Source organism: Anser anser, assembly GCF_964211835.1.
Source record: "Anser anser genome assembly, chromosome: 6".
Classification (NCBI taxonomy): Eukaryota; Metazoa; Chordata; class Aves; order Anseriformes; family Anatidae; genus Anser; species Anser anser.
The window spans coordinates 22,672,129-22,688,428 of NC_139726.1; the positions used below are offsets into that span (position 1 = coordinate 22,672,129).

At 40.7% G+C, this 16,300-nt stretch overlaps 1 protein-coding gene across 7 annotated transcripts in view; it reads right to left on the minus strand.

Moving 5' to 3' along the window:
- Positions 1-16,300, minus strand: part of GPR155 (G protein-coupled receptor 155) — a 36,808-nt gene that overhangs the window by 16,930 nt on the left and 3,578 nt on the right. For 2 of the 7 annotated variants that reach the window (XM_083842043.1, XM_083842040.1), the window contains 3 exons: positions 6,168-6,674; positions 1,478-1,877; positions 36-201 (listed from right to left, as the gene is read on the minus strand). In XM_083842043.1, coding sequence (XP_083698169.1) covers positions 36-201; positions 1,478-1,877; positions 6,168-6,627 — 1,026 coding nt within the window. In that variant the 5' untranslated portion in view covers positions 6,628-6,674. Of the gene's footprint in view, positions 1-35; positions 202-1,477; positions 1,878-6,167; positions 6,675-7,475; positions 7,972-8,022; positions 8,111-13,301; positions 13,491-13,657; positions 14,430-16,300 lie in introns of those variants that run through there. The other 5 variants (XM_083842038.1, XM_083842041.1, XM_083842042.1 and 2 more) reach the window with 5 other exon arrangements.

A 16,300-nucleotide genomic window follows, 5' to 3' on the forward strand; every position in this document is an offset into this window, starting at 1 on the left:
CATACGACAAGTTTGGGAAGAAGAAAACTACATACAATTCCCACTTCCATATTAAATTGAGCTGCAAATATTGCGACACCAGGTGCTGCTGGAAAAACCCCATAAAGAAATGCATAGTTCGATAAACTGGTGTGGTTGACTACGCTGTCACTCTTGTCCAGGAGTTCTACCATTTCTCTACAGAGAAATGGCATCATAAGTCTGAAAAGAGAGGGGGGAAAAAAGAATAAAAGTAATTCAAGCCAGAGCAATAGAATCTATTCAGAAAAGGAACCACAACATTTATAAGCTGCTTCAAAATTCTGAATCACAAGGTAAATTTAAAAAAAATACACAAGAAATGTTAAAAAAGACACTAATATCTGAGATCCAAACACATTTTCTGACTGTGCAGAAACATTCTTTGTATAACTTCAGATTAAAAAAGGTAAAATATAAAAACAAAACTATTTTCAACTGTAAAAGCATCTATAAGCAGTCAGCAACTTCGAATATTAGACCACCTTTATGTAAACTGTCTGACATGGAACAAGGGCGCAAGCTTAAGTATCCCATATTAAAAGTTTTGCCCAATAAAACAAACAAAAAACCACATTGATACTTATCTGATTGCCTTTAGCAATATCCCTGATGTCACACAGACTCGCTATGTAAGTCTTGTACAGGCTTCCATAAGCTCACCAGTAAAGCAGGGTGGTGATATTAACAACCACTCATTTTTCCCATGTTCTTACAAAATTTATCATCAAGCTGGTTTATAAACTAGGTCTTTAAGCTTGCTAGTTAGTTGTACTGATACTCAAATGAGTCTTCAAATTTTCTCGTCTAAACAATCACCAACTAAGATTTCTGTTATGCTGACTGTAGCTCTGTAGCAAATATTTAGTTCACCAGTACCTGACATATAGTCAGGGGAAAATAATGACAGCATAAGTTCTATATAAAAATTTTCAGTTTTTATTTTCAGGAGTCAGACAGTTTATCAGTGTAGAGTGATAATTTTTAAGCTCTTCCAAAATAGCAATCTGAAAGATTTATAGACACAGCAAACAAAACCCAACTGATTTAGAGATTTATTGTTTAAATCCAAAGAAAATGTGAAGACTAATCAAGTAGTTCCTAAACTTACTCTTCTTTAACTACTTAAGCTAGTGAATTTTAAATTAAGAAAGTAATTCCTCAAACACCCAATTCGTGACAGATGGCCTGCGGGCAGTCCAGGAAGCTGTAGCACCCTTGAATTATTTTCTCTGCAGAGCCTGACAACAGGCTTGTGGTCTGCAAAGTTTCTTTTGAAAGTTAAAAGCTGCGTACTATCAGAAAGTTTGGGAAGCACTCACACAAAATACAGGAAGTGAAATACACTATCACTACAATGATTTTGAGAGAAAAGCCATATGGACTGTATATTCAGAGCTTAAAACATCTAGAAACACTTTAGAGAGCAAAATTATAGAAGTACATAAATTGAACTTACAGTTTAGCTGTGATGAGAAGGATCAGTGCAACAAACATACCCTTTGTCAGTTTTTTTGTTTGTCCCACCATGGTTAGTCCAAGGTAAAAAAGTGCAGAGCCAGAAAATGAACTGCCCAGTCCGTCAAGGAAATTTTCAAGGTATTCAGGAATTTTCTGGCCAAGAATAAAGTTTGAGACAATTCCTATGAAGACCATGAATACAATTGGGTTCTGCAGAACTCGAAGGAGTGCTAGGCCCACTATTTTGAGTTTGCTTTGGGACACAGTGCGATTATCCCTCCACTTCTGGATTTCACAGAAAATAAACCCCAGAGGGTTTAGCATCATAAGAGATATTGGAGCCACTAGGTAAATGTACTGGAGATACTCTGGGTAAGTGGTTTGATATAAAGCTTCAACTAGAAGACAGAAAATGAAAAGTAATGAGTGATAACATTTCAGTACAAAAAGACATAAATATTGAAATTAACTTTTGTTCCCTGAAAATTAGAGAAAATTATTTCATTATCCTTCAGAGGCATCAGCATTCACAACTGATATAAGGTGACACACTACATCCAATCACCATTAGGTCACAGTCATATAACAAACACATGAAAGCCCTAACACTAGCTTAACCAATACTACTTAATGATTCAACACTTACAGAACAAAAAAAAAAGGAAAGAAAACAACAAACAATTCCATGCACCTTTTGATTCATTCCAAATGCTGAACATTGATTTTTTTTTTTTCTGAATTGCTTTTTCTCCCCAGAAACATATGAGAATTGTGGAGCACTACATGTGCATTCGCAGGACACAATGTTTTTGAACATTTCAACATCTCAGCCAAATTCTGATTTGCAGCAGTGATGCAAAATACAAAATTTAGTTGCTTAGGTTCATTTTTAGATCAATCTTCTCTATAAATAAGGTTCTTGCAAATATTTGCCACTACTTTTAAGATTCACAAAGTAGTAACCGCATAAAGGCGAAGTGATTCTTGGAATTATTACAAACAGGAGTTGTGAACATAAGGCAAATTCAAAAAATAAGAGTTCTGCTTCTTTTTTGCTAACCTACAAATTTACAGCACTGCCAGAAAGAGGTTACAGAACTGACAAGGTTGGAACACCCTGAAGAAGGTTTAGTGTTCAGTGGAACACTGAAACTTCTCTGTGCTATGAAAAAATTCAAAATTTGACTACATACATTTCACTTCTGTGATCTCATGGTTTATTGTGGCTTTGACCTATTAGCTAGACTAATCTGTGCAGATTAAAAAAAAAAAAGTTTTATAAAGAAAATCTTGAAAAGTGACTTCCATTTCTCACCCACCACAATGATACAGACTTCTCCCCCTCTACTAAACTTGTTCTTTTCTTCAGGAAGTTTTTTCCTTCACAATATTTTTCAAGATCCCAAAGCTTTTTTTTTTTTTTTTAAAAAAAAAAAAGCCTTTTTATTATTTAAGTATCTGGAATGCGAGGATCTGTTAGTTCTAAATCAGCATTTACTATAACCAGCCTTCTCTTTAGATTGAATAAACGGACATTCTCAGTTAGTTGACTTCTACTATGTAAGAAAAAGCACTGAAGGTGCTTTTGCCTTTACAAGCCATGATTAAAGGATGCATACAGGAGCTACCTGTCCTAAAGTCCTGAATAAAGTGGCAACTGTATTCACTAAATACATAGTGAAACTGTAAACACTAAATATATTCTGATAAATAAAGCCACCGTAGATATGCTGGACATTTTTTATACAAGCCAAAATTTTCCTAAAACATCAAACCTTAGAGTGATACTTTTACGCTGCTTTATGTAGACCACCCATTTCAATGAAATCCAACTCAATCCAAGTCACACAGGAAGTCAGTCATGAGGAATCATTAGGACAGTGAGAATAATCCACAACTCTCAGATGAAAAATTTGCTTTTTATTTAAAGCAAGGTGTCCGCTTGCTGATCACAGGAAAAATAAAGAATTAATGCTATTTTATGTCTTCCTTCTCAAACAATTCTCCACGTCCCAGCTTATCAAAAACACATATAAATAAACCACTAGTTGCTTATGCTTCCTACAATTAACATCATTAAAGTTAGTGTAACTAAGACATCATCCACACGACACTTCTGCTATACCTGTGCTTTAACAACACAGCACCTGAGAGTATATGAAGCTGTTCTGTCAGAGCTGTATCATCTCTCCCAATAATACAAACCAACCAGATGAAGATTTCTATCCTAGCAATTCAATTTACCTTGGGGGTCTGCTAGCAAACCTCCTTACCAGCATCACTTTGCGGCGTAGAACCATTTCAACAGTGATTAGAGAAAAACAGGCTAGTGAGCTTTGAAAAATGTAACCTGTATTTTAACTTCCCTATACAGATAGTTATTTTCCTATGTGCAAATCTTTGCTCAACAGCATAAATTAGCATACTGGTTACTGCAGAAAAGAAGTATCACATTGGATGAAAACTCTGAACATTATTTTTTAAATAAACTGCCTTTTAAAGTATCGTTATTGTAATACACAGAATTGTCAATACTTTTTACTTCACAGATTTCAGCTGAATCATATGATTTTTAAAGGCAACAATAAAAATATATTTCCACTAGAAGATCAAGCTTTGCTCAAAACACCACCTATTACCACAAGTAAAAAGAACTAAGCAAAGCACTCTGTGTTATCCAGCCCTGCAAACACTCCAGAGAAGCCACTAACATGAACAGCTTGCACACAAGACAGTGTGAATCAAAAACTGGTAAAAGTTTGGGGGTTGGAGAAGAGAAGTGAAAGGGCAAGAAAGGAAATAGCTCTAAGGAACAAAGAACCCTTAAGCGCCTACAGTGTTACCGTTGTGTTAGGTAAGCTAGTAAGCTCATAATAAACTAGATGTTGTGAATTTGGCTAGACTGTGTATAGAGGAAACATGAATCATATCTTATAAATTGTGGATATTTGGAGAAAAATGTAATCTGACAAGAAAGTCATTCAATACAGAAGGAATGTTTTGAGTAGAAAGATGCAAGGCAAATATATTCAGAGAACCTTAAAAGAGAAGAAAAAGAAATCTTAACTGGCATTTTAATCCAGCACCAATAAACAAAGAGGTAATTCTCAGAGCCATATTTGTGATATACTTCTGATTTCCCTCAAGAGGAATAAGTCTCAGGAGATGCAACTGAGGGAAATGGTATTTTCATCTATGGAAGAAAAAGTTTGCAATTGCATTTGTCAGTATTTTATATACATCCAGCAAATTTGAAGAGAATAAAGATTCAAGATTCTCTGGAGCATGCTGCCCTGGAATAGGGTGAGTAAAACTGCCAGCTCCTCAAGTTATCTAAAATATGGAGCTACTTGTTGCTACATGTAATCTGGAGTTGAATGCTTAAGCTTTTCTTTTGTAACTCTATTTCCAATTCTGTAAACAATTATCTTGTTCTTTCCTTTGCTAGAACAAACTTTATTTCTTTTTTTGTTCTTAACTTTATCTGGATGATAACAGTGATCTCAAGAGAATTTGAGAGGCACAAGTACCTTCTGCTCAAGGAACAGCAAACAAATACAACAGAATCCAACCATCCTCTCCAAATGCCACCCACTCAAGGTGTATTTTGAAACTCTGATACTTGCAGTGTTCCTTCTGCACTGGCCATACAGGTCAGCCTGGGGAGAGGCAGCACTGAAAGCTGCGCTGGAACAAAGAACCTCCCAATGTAAAAAGTACAACTCCAGATCTCTTTCTAAATATCATAGTACATATAACTAAAAAGCATATCAACATATCCTTAAGGAAATCTATAAAAAAGGGAAATAAATAAATACCAAAAGGGAAGAAAATAATAGTATTGCAGATTGGGATAAAAATCAAGTTTAATAACTGATATTGTCTGGAATTAGAAATATAGGCTTACAAGAACAAGAGTACACAGCTATACAAGTTATACTCTGAATGCCTCCTCTTGCTTTTTCCCTTTTTTTTTTTTTTTGTTTAACTCCACTGGAGTGGTGGTTAATTGCGCATACTGAGAAAGGCATCACAGCCACATAAAATTCCAATTTGAGATAACACAAATGCAGATTACCACAAATCACATAGTAATCTTCCTTTTAAAAGACTTACTTCTTCCAAGACTATATCCCAAGGCACATCTACTGGTTGTGACAGAACAAAGATTAAGGGATAGAACATGACTGGCTACGTACATTAACACAAAAATTAGCTTGTTCTAAGTTTGTTCTAGAGTCAAGCAGATTAAAAGTGTCTTACACACACTATAACCAGTAGGCACCAACATTATGGCTAAATGTTTTCTTTGAGGTAGACCAAGAGTTAATGACAAATTAGCACAAAATCCCACTACAACTATTTCAGAGGCCACAGATACAGGCTCCTTTTTTTTTTTTTTTTAATAAAGATCACAGTCCTATACAACAGAAGATAGATTGTTTAAAATTGTTTCATTCATACCATCCAACAGTTTGTTTTTCTTTTCCCCTCTTACTGAAAAGTATGTGGTCTGAGGATTATTTTTTAAATTAGTTTCCTCAAGAAATGTAACAAGAAATTGTTAAGGCAGCTCATAACTTCAGTCAATTTCAAATAATGCAAAAGAAAAGCAGAAAGATGCTGATGCAGAAGCATCTAGAGCACTGAAAAATAATTTTGAAGAGGAAGCATAAGGAACTACTTACCTATTGGATATCCCAGTGCAAAGTCATTGCTTTGTGTAGCAAAAATAGGGAACAAACCTGCTTTGCTAAATCGATTCTCAGGACTGGCTACCAACAAGGTTAAAACGCAAACTAAGAAAAACACAGCAGCTTTGGCAACTAAGATACTGTATAGGAAAGACCAATTCACATTAGAAAAGTTAAGTACCACCATGTTTTTGAACAGTAGCGCTGGGAGTGCAAAACGTGAGACAAAGTTTCCCAGTCCTTTGGCCTGAGTTGATGTGATAATGTTGGCTCTTCCAGCTATGTAGCCACAAAGAATTATCCCAAAGCATTCTAACAGGGCTGGGAAAAGCCTGCTTATTGACATAGAAGGAGGACCGCTGGTGGTATTGAGTCCAACTTGTCCAGGCAAAGAAATAGACATATTAGCTGAAGATGAGAGGTTCTCTGCACTGAAGTCTGAATAGCTATCCATTTCCTTTGACCACCTCTTCCAAAAGAGAGAGCATGCAGTAATCTCATCTGCAAAACAAACAAAAATATTCGTTAACTTCTGAAACTGTGCTTGTAAACGCTTATGGTATCTGGCTTGCTGACAGAAGAGTTTATACTTACAAGTGCATTAAAAATAAACAGTGAGACAAGTAATAAGTAGGTATTGAGACACAAATCTGAGAAAGAAAAAACTGTACTCATTCTGTACTCACACATCCTTCTCACAAGTTCACACACCCAGCAAGACAACTGATAGAGACTGAAGACTGAAATACTAATTGTAGTTTGGGAATCCGGAAAAAAAAAAAAGATCTAAACATCATTGAGGAGAAATTATTGCCCTTCAGCCCTTTTCAGTCAGCAAACAGTAACTGTTAAATTCTCAGGGTATATTCCTTATTTTCCTGGACTACCATTAGAAGCCTAGTTACCTCTCTATCAGGAAAGCATAAAACTCTTTAAACACTCATTAGCAACTTACAACTTTACTCACCTCCTCAGCTCACTATCAATTCCCAGGTATGGTTCTCACATTCTCTTTGCTTTCAACTATCAAATTGTTAATTTTCTTATCTAACTCCCTTTGTTTGCCCCATGACATCTTATCTCAGGTCCTCCCTATGCCATGTCTTATTTGGTTCTTTTTCCTCTGCAATAAAAATACACTTTAAACTTCCAATATTGAAATCCTACCCTTGATCTCCCTTTAACTACTGCTACTTCATCTTTGCTTCAAAATGCACAGCTTCAAGCATGGTCAGGAATCCTCCTTTACCTCCACCTTTACATCCTATTTAACCCAAGTTCCGTCCCTGAAACACCTCTTACCAAAATCCTCAGATGCCAAAAGTCTTCTTAAACTTTCAGTATTGGTGTTCCAACTTCATCCTTTGTGACCATCATACACCATAATCACCTTCTTCTTGATCTTGCCCTTCCCATATCTTTTGTAATTAGAGCTCCTCCTAATTCTCCTCCCATATCTACTTGATCCTATGGCATTTACATGGGAGGATCCCTCAAAATTTCTGTGGGTGCTGATAGGGCTCCTTCCTTGTTCCTCTTTTGTCTCCCTACACCCCCTGCCTCTGCACTTTCATAAGCACTTATTCAATTATAAACACATGACTCAGAGATCTCTTGTTCTCTAATCTAGACACATCTTCTTCTGCTAAAACTACCGTTTCAGCCTGTCTCCAGGATTTCTTTTGTGAATATCCTGCTGCCAATTCAAGTCCAATGACCCTGAAACAGTTTTCCTACCTTCCCAAAAGGATGTTCCCTCGGGTACTCTGGGCTGGCTGACTATTTTGCTAGAGGTGAGGGAGAACAGTTACAAAACCCTCTGCTTCAGGGGAAATGCAAACTTACTGACCTCACATTGATCTATAATGCTGTCGCAGGGAAAATTTTCAGGCCATCAGTAGCAGTTCTTCCTTTGTACATCTTTCTACAGACTCATTCTTCACACATCCAAAAGAAAAAAAAAGCACAATAACAAAACCTCCCAAACAACAACTCGTTTCCATGTTCTTTCCCATTCTAAGCTGCATGCCCTCAGTCTATCATGGAACAGCAAGAGCTCTTTTCCCACTGCTGATCAGCCAAGAACACAGCATTGCTTGTCAATAGATTTTGTGCTTTTCCCCCGTGCAGATGGGAATGTTCAAAAGCAGGTCATCAAAAGACACAGTAAAACTGCCCCCATTTCCTTATTTCTACTCAATACTAGAATCCCTTTTGGTTTTGATACCCATAAGAGGAACAGCATTTACTGGTGTAACAGCACGCCGTCTGCAAGAGTGACTTTTGCCCTGCTATGTTTGCCAGCTGAGCGTCTGGATGTTGTGAGAGGTGGTTCCACTCAGAGCTCATTTGGAAGCTGATACACCTGGAAATTAACATCACCTTCTGTCTGAAATGTAGCACAGACTAGGTGTAAAAAAGAGCCGGTCCTTTCGGAAGGCAGTGAGCCTGTCCAACGCCATACTGCCTTCTGCTACAACTGCGTCCTAGCGGTAGTTAAAGCGAGGAGTTTTAAAATCTAATTTCCAGAATTTTTCTCCAGCTTAACAGATACTAATATTCCAAACTTAGTTTATGCTGGTTTGGCAACTTTAATTTTTCAAGGTAGCTTTCTAAAGCCTCGGCAGTTACACATCTTATATGCTTTACACCCACAGTACAGCTGGGGACCACTGGCATCACATCCCTCACGTACTTCTGTGTATAAAAGCTAGTCACTTCTCTTCAACAACAGTTCTGTCAGGCTAAATACACGCAGTTACTGAAGATTTCTTGCACTAACTGCCGTGAGAAAGTACACTTTCTGAGAGTCTTCCTTCATCGGCACACAGGATTCGGGATAATTTCAGGAACATGGACACCGCAGCCCACGTATTACCTCATATTAACAGGGCTGGTCATAAGACCAAGATTATTCACTTATTTGCTTCCATACACCCAATTCCAAGTTCCATTTTAACATCTTGTCCGTACACATCAGGCTACGGCAACGCCTTCAAACTATGACTGGCACAGAAACCTAACTTTCACCTTTTCTCAGCCACAAAAAGTCAGTACTCGAGACCATGGAATCATAGAATGAGTCACAGAATGGCTTGGGTTGGAAGGGACCTCAAGGATCATCCAGTTCCACCCCCATGCCATGGGCAGGGACACCACGCACTAGATCAGGTTGTCCAGAGCCCCATCTCCAACATAAAACTACCTCTCATCTCCTAGGCTGTGATGTCCAGAGCAGTTATATGGACGCAAGGAGCTGTCGAATTTACTCCAAGCCTCCACACTAACGTAATTGGGCTTGCATCAATGGAAGACACACCCTATTGATGAGAACTTTGTCACCTACTCTAGAAAGTGGTTATACATCATCTCCTAACACTCCTGAGAGCCAGTTCACACATTTCTTAACCATTCCTGTTCTTCCTTGTAATAGACATAGAAGGAATAGTTCTTACAAGAACTGTGTGCTTGGCAAGGAAGAGAAATTTGACCAGGATTGTAGCTTCTCCACCCCTGCACACAAGTATTTGGCAAGGTGCTCCCTACCTTCAAGAAAAATGCACAGAAAACAAGGCACACTCCAATCACACTCCAATGTTGCACCTTGCTTCCTGTAACTTTGACCTCCCCCAGTTTTCCAGTATCACATGCTAACGAAGTACACTTTCCAGTTAACAAGGAATCCTCATGGACACAGTGGCCAATGGTCTAATGCAGCACGTTAGTGCTAACCCTACATATTAATTTTTGACATGACTAAATCCTAAAGCACTCTGGAAAGCAAGCCCAGATAATTTCTCCCATTTTGTAGAGACAGAAGCTAAGGCAAAGGCAGACTGATTTGTCATAAATCAAACGTATCAGTGGCAAAGCTGAGATTCCCACTTCCCAAAGCAGGGCTTTGTACAGCACTGTGGTTAGATCTGTGCACATCAACGGCTGGTTGAAGAGCCTCCCCCGCCTCCTTGTATCCACTCCTCAAGGAGTAGAGAGCATGTAACAGCAAGGTAAAAAAGCAAATAAATCAAGTCAGAGCAAAGGTGAGATCTTGTATGCCCTATTTCAACCCCTGGCATCCCACATACACATATTCATATGTAGCATAAATAAAAGTCATGAGTCAGAGAGTTTATGCCCAGAGCTTTTAGTAAACAACACCACAACGCTGTTGTAACTCATCGGGACCGAGCAGCATCATCCGAATCCGTCAAGTAGCCTGGCTACCTCTTCCTTCAAGGAAAATAAGTCTAATTCCAAGCAGGGCTTACTTTAAATGTTGTATTACAGTAATATATATATATAAGATACATTCACCTAGATTTAGACCCGAAGCTCAGAGAATTATCTCCAATAGAACAATGGAAAAACTTGCAATAAATAAAGCAGACAACAAATCATTTCTCCTACTAGCAAAATTTAAGGAAGCAGTTGGGATTTGCAAAACACCCAAAAAAAAAGAATCAAGCTTTGTTTTGTCACATACAGATTTCCAATGCTGAATTCCTGAAAGCCAGCCACATTCTACGTTAGCTGCAAGGTGAAAAGCAGTTTTTCGGTGCAGCCCTACATCAAATTCCTCAAGCTTGCAGGACTGCATGGAGGTAAGACTCTACAACGCAACATGTTCAACCTGCTCCTTACTCTGTTTAGGCATTTTTTCAGCAATAACAAACTTGAAGCTTTTCCAAAAAAGAAAAAAAATGCAACATTTAATCTGTAGCAGAAGTATATTCTCCTGGTTGTACTTATTTTCCCAAATTCTTACTCACAAAAGCCACACTCTGCATAGAGTTATGTACTGTGAAAGACTTTTGCAGCCAGAACTACTACTACTCTTTCTCTCCTGAAAAGAGGTTTGAGCTATGCAGGCTTTTTGCTTGCACAGGCCAGGCCTTCACAGACAAGTCTACCAAGGCAAATACTTTTAAGCTAAAATCATACCAGAATTGGTTAAACACCCTCTGTTCCCTCTGTATTGAGATTATTATTTCTCCTCATAAAAATCAATGCGAGATACGGAATTGTCCTAATTTTATAATTCAGGATTCACTCAAATGAATACGCACCAGGCTGACTCTCGTTGTATCAGTCAGCAGCACGTGCTGAATCCCCTATCTTCCTCACAAGATCAAAACTAACACGGATATACACCCACACATCCTACAACCATCTTTTACAGAGCACCACAAGCACTTCTGCAGCCTTCCTTCAGGCTATCTTCACCTTGAACTTCACTCCAACGGCCCCTGTAAAGTCAGGCAGGCACGACTTCTGGTGAACCACATGAGTTTCAAAGAGAGAAACTGTGCCGCGGTAAAGCTGTTACTGGCACTCCTCGGAGGGCTTTCAGCGTGAATCACCTCTTCAGCTCCAGAGATGCGCACATCCCAAAACATTCATGCTTACCACAGACTGTCTATTGCAGAGCCATGGGTATTTTCCAGAAACGCAGCCTTTTGATTTACTGATTACCAGTAAATATTTCTCTCAGTTCCTTTTGCTCCACAGGATACATGCATTTACATAACTGTCGTGAGATTACGTAATGGCTAATCAGAGGTTTAGCATACAGCCTTATCACACCTAGGGCTGAACTCAAACTAGCTTCCCATGTGAGCAAAAACATCTTCAGTTCAGTTTTTAATGAAATCAATATCGCTGAGTTGATGCAAAACCAAAGCCTTGTATATTCTACACAGCAAGCCATCAGTTCGTACAGTACGTATAACATTAACTAGTCAAAGGACGCTAAAACAAGCCAATATAACACAGTCCCAAAGGCAAGAGCTTGGCTTTGCCCACATAGGATATATCAAGAATCGAAGATTAAGATTCGAATCCTTGAAAGCTCTGTCACAGCTACAATGCCGGGAACTAATAATAAACACAAAGCTTTTAAGAATAACGCTGCCTCATCTGCTGTTGACCGTGTCAAGAGCAGCTGCTTGCAGCCCATCCGTCAGGATGCATCCGTAAGGAAGGACATTTCAGACATCATGAGAGGAAGCCTAGCATGAAGACTGACAACAGTTGGAGAGCAAGGAACTAGCACAGTTTACAATTCCCTTGAAATAAACCAGAGCACAGATATTTGCCTATGTCTCCTGTAGGTCGTCAATATTTGTAAAGTGTTGAAATTCACCAGACCAGAAAGTCAGTTCTCCAGCAGCTGGGAGTTGAGCAACATCAGGTTCTTCTCTGAGCACCAGACTAGAGAAGTTGTCTCCTCCTTTCCCAGCAGGAAAAACCCTTTTGTGTTTTGTTTTTTTTTTTTCCTTTGTTTGGCTGGGTTTTTTGTTTGGTTGTTTTATTTTAAATTATGAGAGATTGTAGGAGATACCTCAATGTACATCTCTCTGGTCTCTCAGAGAAACTTCCAGCTGATCATTACTCTCAGGATAATTCTGGTGACACTAGCAAGATTGCACACTGTTCATAAATTATATCCCATGCTGTGACCTTATTTGCTACCCTAATGCAATGCAGAAACACCTCAAGTGTGACACTAATGTATTCAAGAGGCTGAAAGTTAGACTGGGGCAAGAAAAGTTACCCTTCACGGCAGCTCCAGCATCTCAGAGAAGAATGCAACATACACATTTTTTTTAAGAGTTTTTACTTTAAGTCAAAAAAAGGAAGCATCTGCAGATAGTTACAACGATAAAATTAAGTGGGAAGAAGTGATTACTACAGCTCCTATTCTTGCAAGTTAACCACAAAATTTGCTTTTCTCTTTACTGGGCCAAGAAAGCAGATACAGAATAATACTGTAGCAGCAATTAACCTGAGAAGCGTGCCACCGCTGGCTTGCACCCCAAACAATGCCACGAGAGATTTCAGGCCTTACACATCTCCGAGCGGTTGTTTTTCTGAGGTCACGTTTGCTTTTCCAGTTCTCCATGCTGCGGTTACGAGACAGCAGTGGAGCAGTGCAGGAGGGGAAAGTGAGCGTCCACAAAACCCCCAGACACCGAGGCCTGCCCTGAGCGTGCGGCGGGCAGACCTCACAGCGGCGGCACCCAGCGCTGCTGCAGGATCTGTCTGTGCGGGCGCTCAGACGAGTCCCAATGAAGCAACAGTTGCCAACAGCGCAAAATACCGGGCAAGAAAAATAAATGGAAAGCGCACCTTCCTTAATTTCCAGTTAGGCTCATCTGAGGGCTCGTTACCAGACACATGTTTTTGATGCGAACAGCAGAACATTTTTCAGCATACAGGTTACGCTTGGTTGTCAGCATCTCTTGGAAAACACCTTGCTTGCCCCGCAGGGATGAAGCATCCCTCTCCTCACCGAGAAAAGGCCACGATAAACAGCCGCCCCCCTCCTGCCCCTCCTTCCCGCAGCCGCCCCAGCCCCGAGCACACGGCGTTTTCACCGGGAAACACGCGAGGTGAAAAAATAACAGCGCTACCCGCTGTGACAGCTGGTTTTGGGGGAAAAAAAAAAAAATACTAGAGGATGGGGGCAGGAGCGGACCGCTTACCTACTTAGCCTTCGGTAGGCACCTCCGCACGAGCGCACGTATAGAGGATTTCTCCCCTGCCAAGGTGACAGCCTCCCCAAGGCCGAGGCCGCCGGTACCGAGGCCCGGGAGGGGAGGGGAGGGGAGGGGAGACAAGGTCTAGCCCGGCCCAGGCGGCCCGCCCCGGCAGCCCGGCGCTCGGAGCGGGCGGCCCGAGCGCCGCGGGGGGAGCGCGGCCGCAAAATGGCGGCGGCCGCTTGTCCTCACCGCGTCCTGCCCCGGGGCTCCGCTCCGCCCGCGGCCGCTCCTCGCGGCGCACCGGGCTCCCCGCTGCCGGCAGCCGCCTGCTGCCCTCAGCCTCTGTCCCCCGGCGGGCAGCGCCTCGCCTCCCCGCGCAGCCTCCGCGGCCCTGCCCGGGCTGGCCGACTTTATCTGCCCGCGCCACGGCTGCCGCCCTGGGCTTGGCCCCGACGGATAGCGGCCGGGCTCCACAGCTCCTGCCGGCGGGGGAAGCAGCCCCCATCCCCCGGGGCCGCTGGGCCTGCTTCGTGCCAGGCCGTGTTAGGCTGCGTGGGGGTTGTTGCACACGTGCTGGCAGAGGTAGAGAACCATGCCTTCTGGGGGCAGTTTTAACGCTTTGGTTCTTCTTTTTTGTTTCTAAGTGCATTAAAAAAAGGTAGGGCAAAAAGTTACACAAATAGGTATGCCGTATGTCAGTACGGAAACCACTTGCAACTTATTTCCCCTTTGGGACTCTCAGAAGTTTGTGTCAGTTTTCTACATTAACCTCATACATACACACACACACACCAGTTGTGGTGTTTAGAAACAAAAGCAACCTAATTTTCCACATGGCATCAGTTCCCCAAGGCTGGTCAGACAGTTAACAATCTCCCCAGTAAAATCTAAAAGCTGGTAATAGTCAAGCAGTTTCTTGCTGAAAAAGGGGATCCAACCTTTCTTGTGGCTTCTCATTTTAAATGCAGTTGAGGAGACAGCAGCCGGAGCTGCCCGTCTTCTAGGAACTCAGCCAGATACTGCTGCCACAAAGAAGGCAAGTACACCATTCCCTAGGTTATCTACTTTCTTCCATTGTTTATTTGACCCAAACCAGCTCGTTACATGTAGCAGATGGATAGCAAGAGGTGCCTTTACAGAAGAAACTAAACTTGTCCATCAGATGCAATGCCCTCAGTTTGTGTGCTGGGTAGTTTCCCCCCACCAAACTAGGAACTTCAAGAAAAAAAAGAGAACCATTCTTCCCCTTTCACATAACATCTAGAAAAGACAAAACAAAGGGGAAGGGAGAGCCACCTCCACCCAAAAGTATTGAAGACTTGTATATGACTGACAATTTATGAAGCACTGTGTTGGATACACTTAATAAATTCACCCATAGCAGGTTCATTCTACTGTCAAAATACTTGCAGGAATCTTACCAGAAACAAAATCGGTGTATGTTAAGAGCAGTAATATCAATAGCAACAACGGCATTTAAAAAGAATTAAATAAGCTAAGAAAGGTTTCAAGAAAACCCCATAAACAACGCAGACAGGTATTGAAACATATAGGGATAAAAAAAAAAAGACTGTTGGAAACTTTTAGAAAGTATTATAGCACTATAAAGTACTATATAAAGTAAAAGTACTATATAGAAGGTACTACAGTACTATAAACTATAGCACTTTAGTACTGTACTGCTGCCATTGTACATCTCCTTTCATTTTAAATGCTCTGATGCTGGATGAGTTAATTTTTGTGTTGCTGCATTACAAATGTAGACCCTTAATACAAACCCTGGCTGACAGTCAGCAGCAATGCTGACTCACAAGTTAGCAGCTCCCTCCCCTCTGCCTCTCACTCCTGTTCCCACCCTGTCCCCTACATGGGGCCAACACAGCCCGACCAAAAGGTCGGGTCAGGGGCTGTGCAAAAGCTAGGCCAACAAATGCACATTTATCACTGCAAGGTGGTAAAACCATTTGGGTAATTCCCAGCTCCATAACCTTGGGGTGATGGTTTTTGGTGCAAACACAAATGAGGAAGGCACTTTCATAATTTATTTGATGTTAAGTTTTCTCTCTTTGGCACCATACAAAGACCACTTTGAAATTGATTTGGATTAGTTTTCGGAAGTACAAAGTATAATGGAATCTTTCAGATTTTTTGGCTCTCTGCCTAGCACTCTTCCCTACAGAAACAGCATGCCTTGGAGGGACAAGCTCTTGGAAGCAGGAAGGCACGTATGCCATACTGTACTGAGGAGTCTTGATAAGAAATAATGCCTCCTGCTCCCTTGAACTTTCTTCCTCTTAAAAGATCACTAACAACTCAGCATTTTAATAAAAATTTAAATACTATCATCCTTCAGTACATTATTTTTACTAAAGCATGAGTTTGGCTGAATAGACTGCTCAGTGATTGATTCTTCTCCAGGGCATGAGCAATTAGGGGAAGCAGGGCTGTATTTCTATCTCAGAGGTCACATAGACACTCCAGATCAGGAAAGAGCACTTGACCTGGGTCTGGCATCTTCTTCTGGGAAACACTGAGGAATGGACATGCATGAAAGTATTGTAGTACCCAGGGCGCATGATGAGATTATAAAAAAAAAAATCTATTTGGAATTCAGATTAATTATTTAAAGAAAGTTGTGTGAATGAT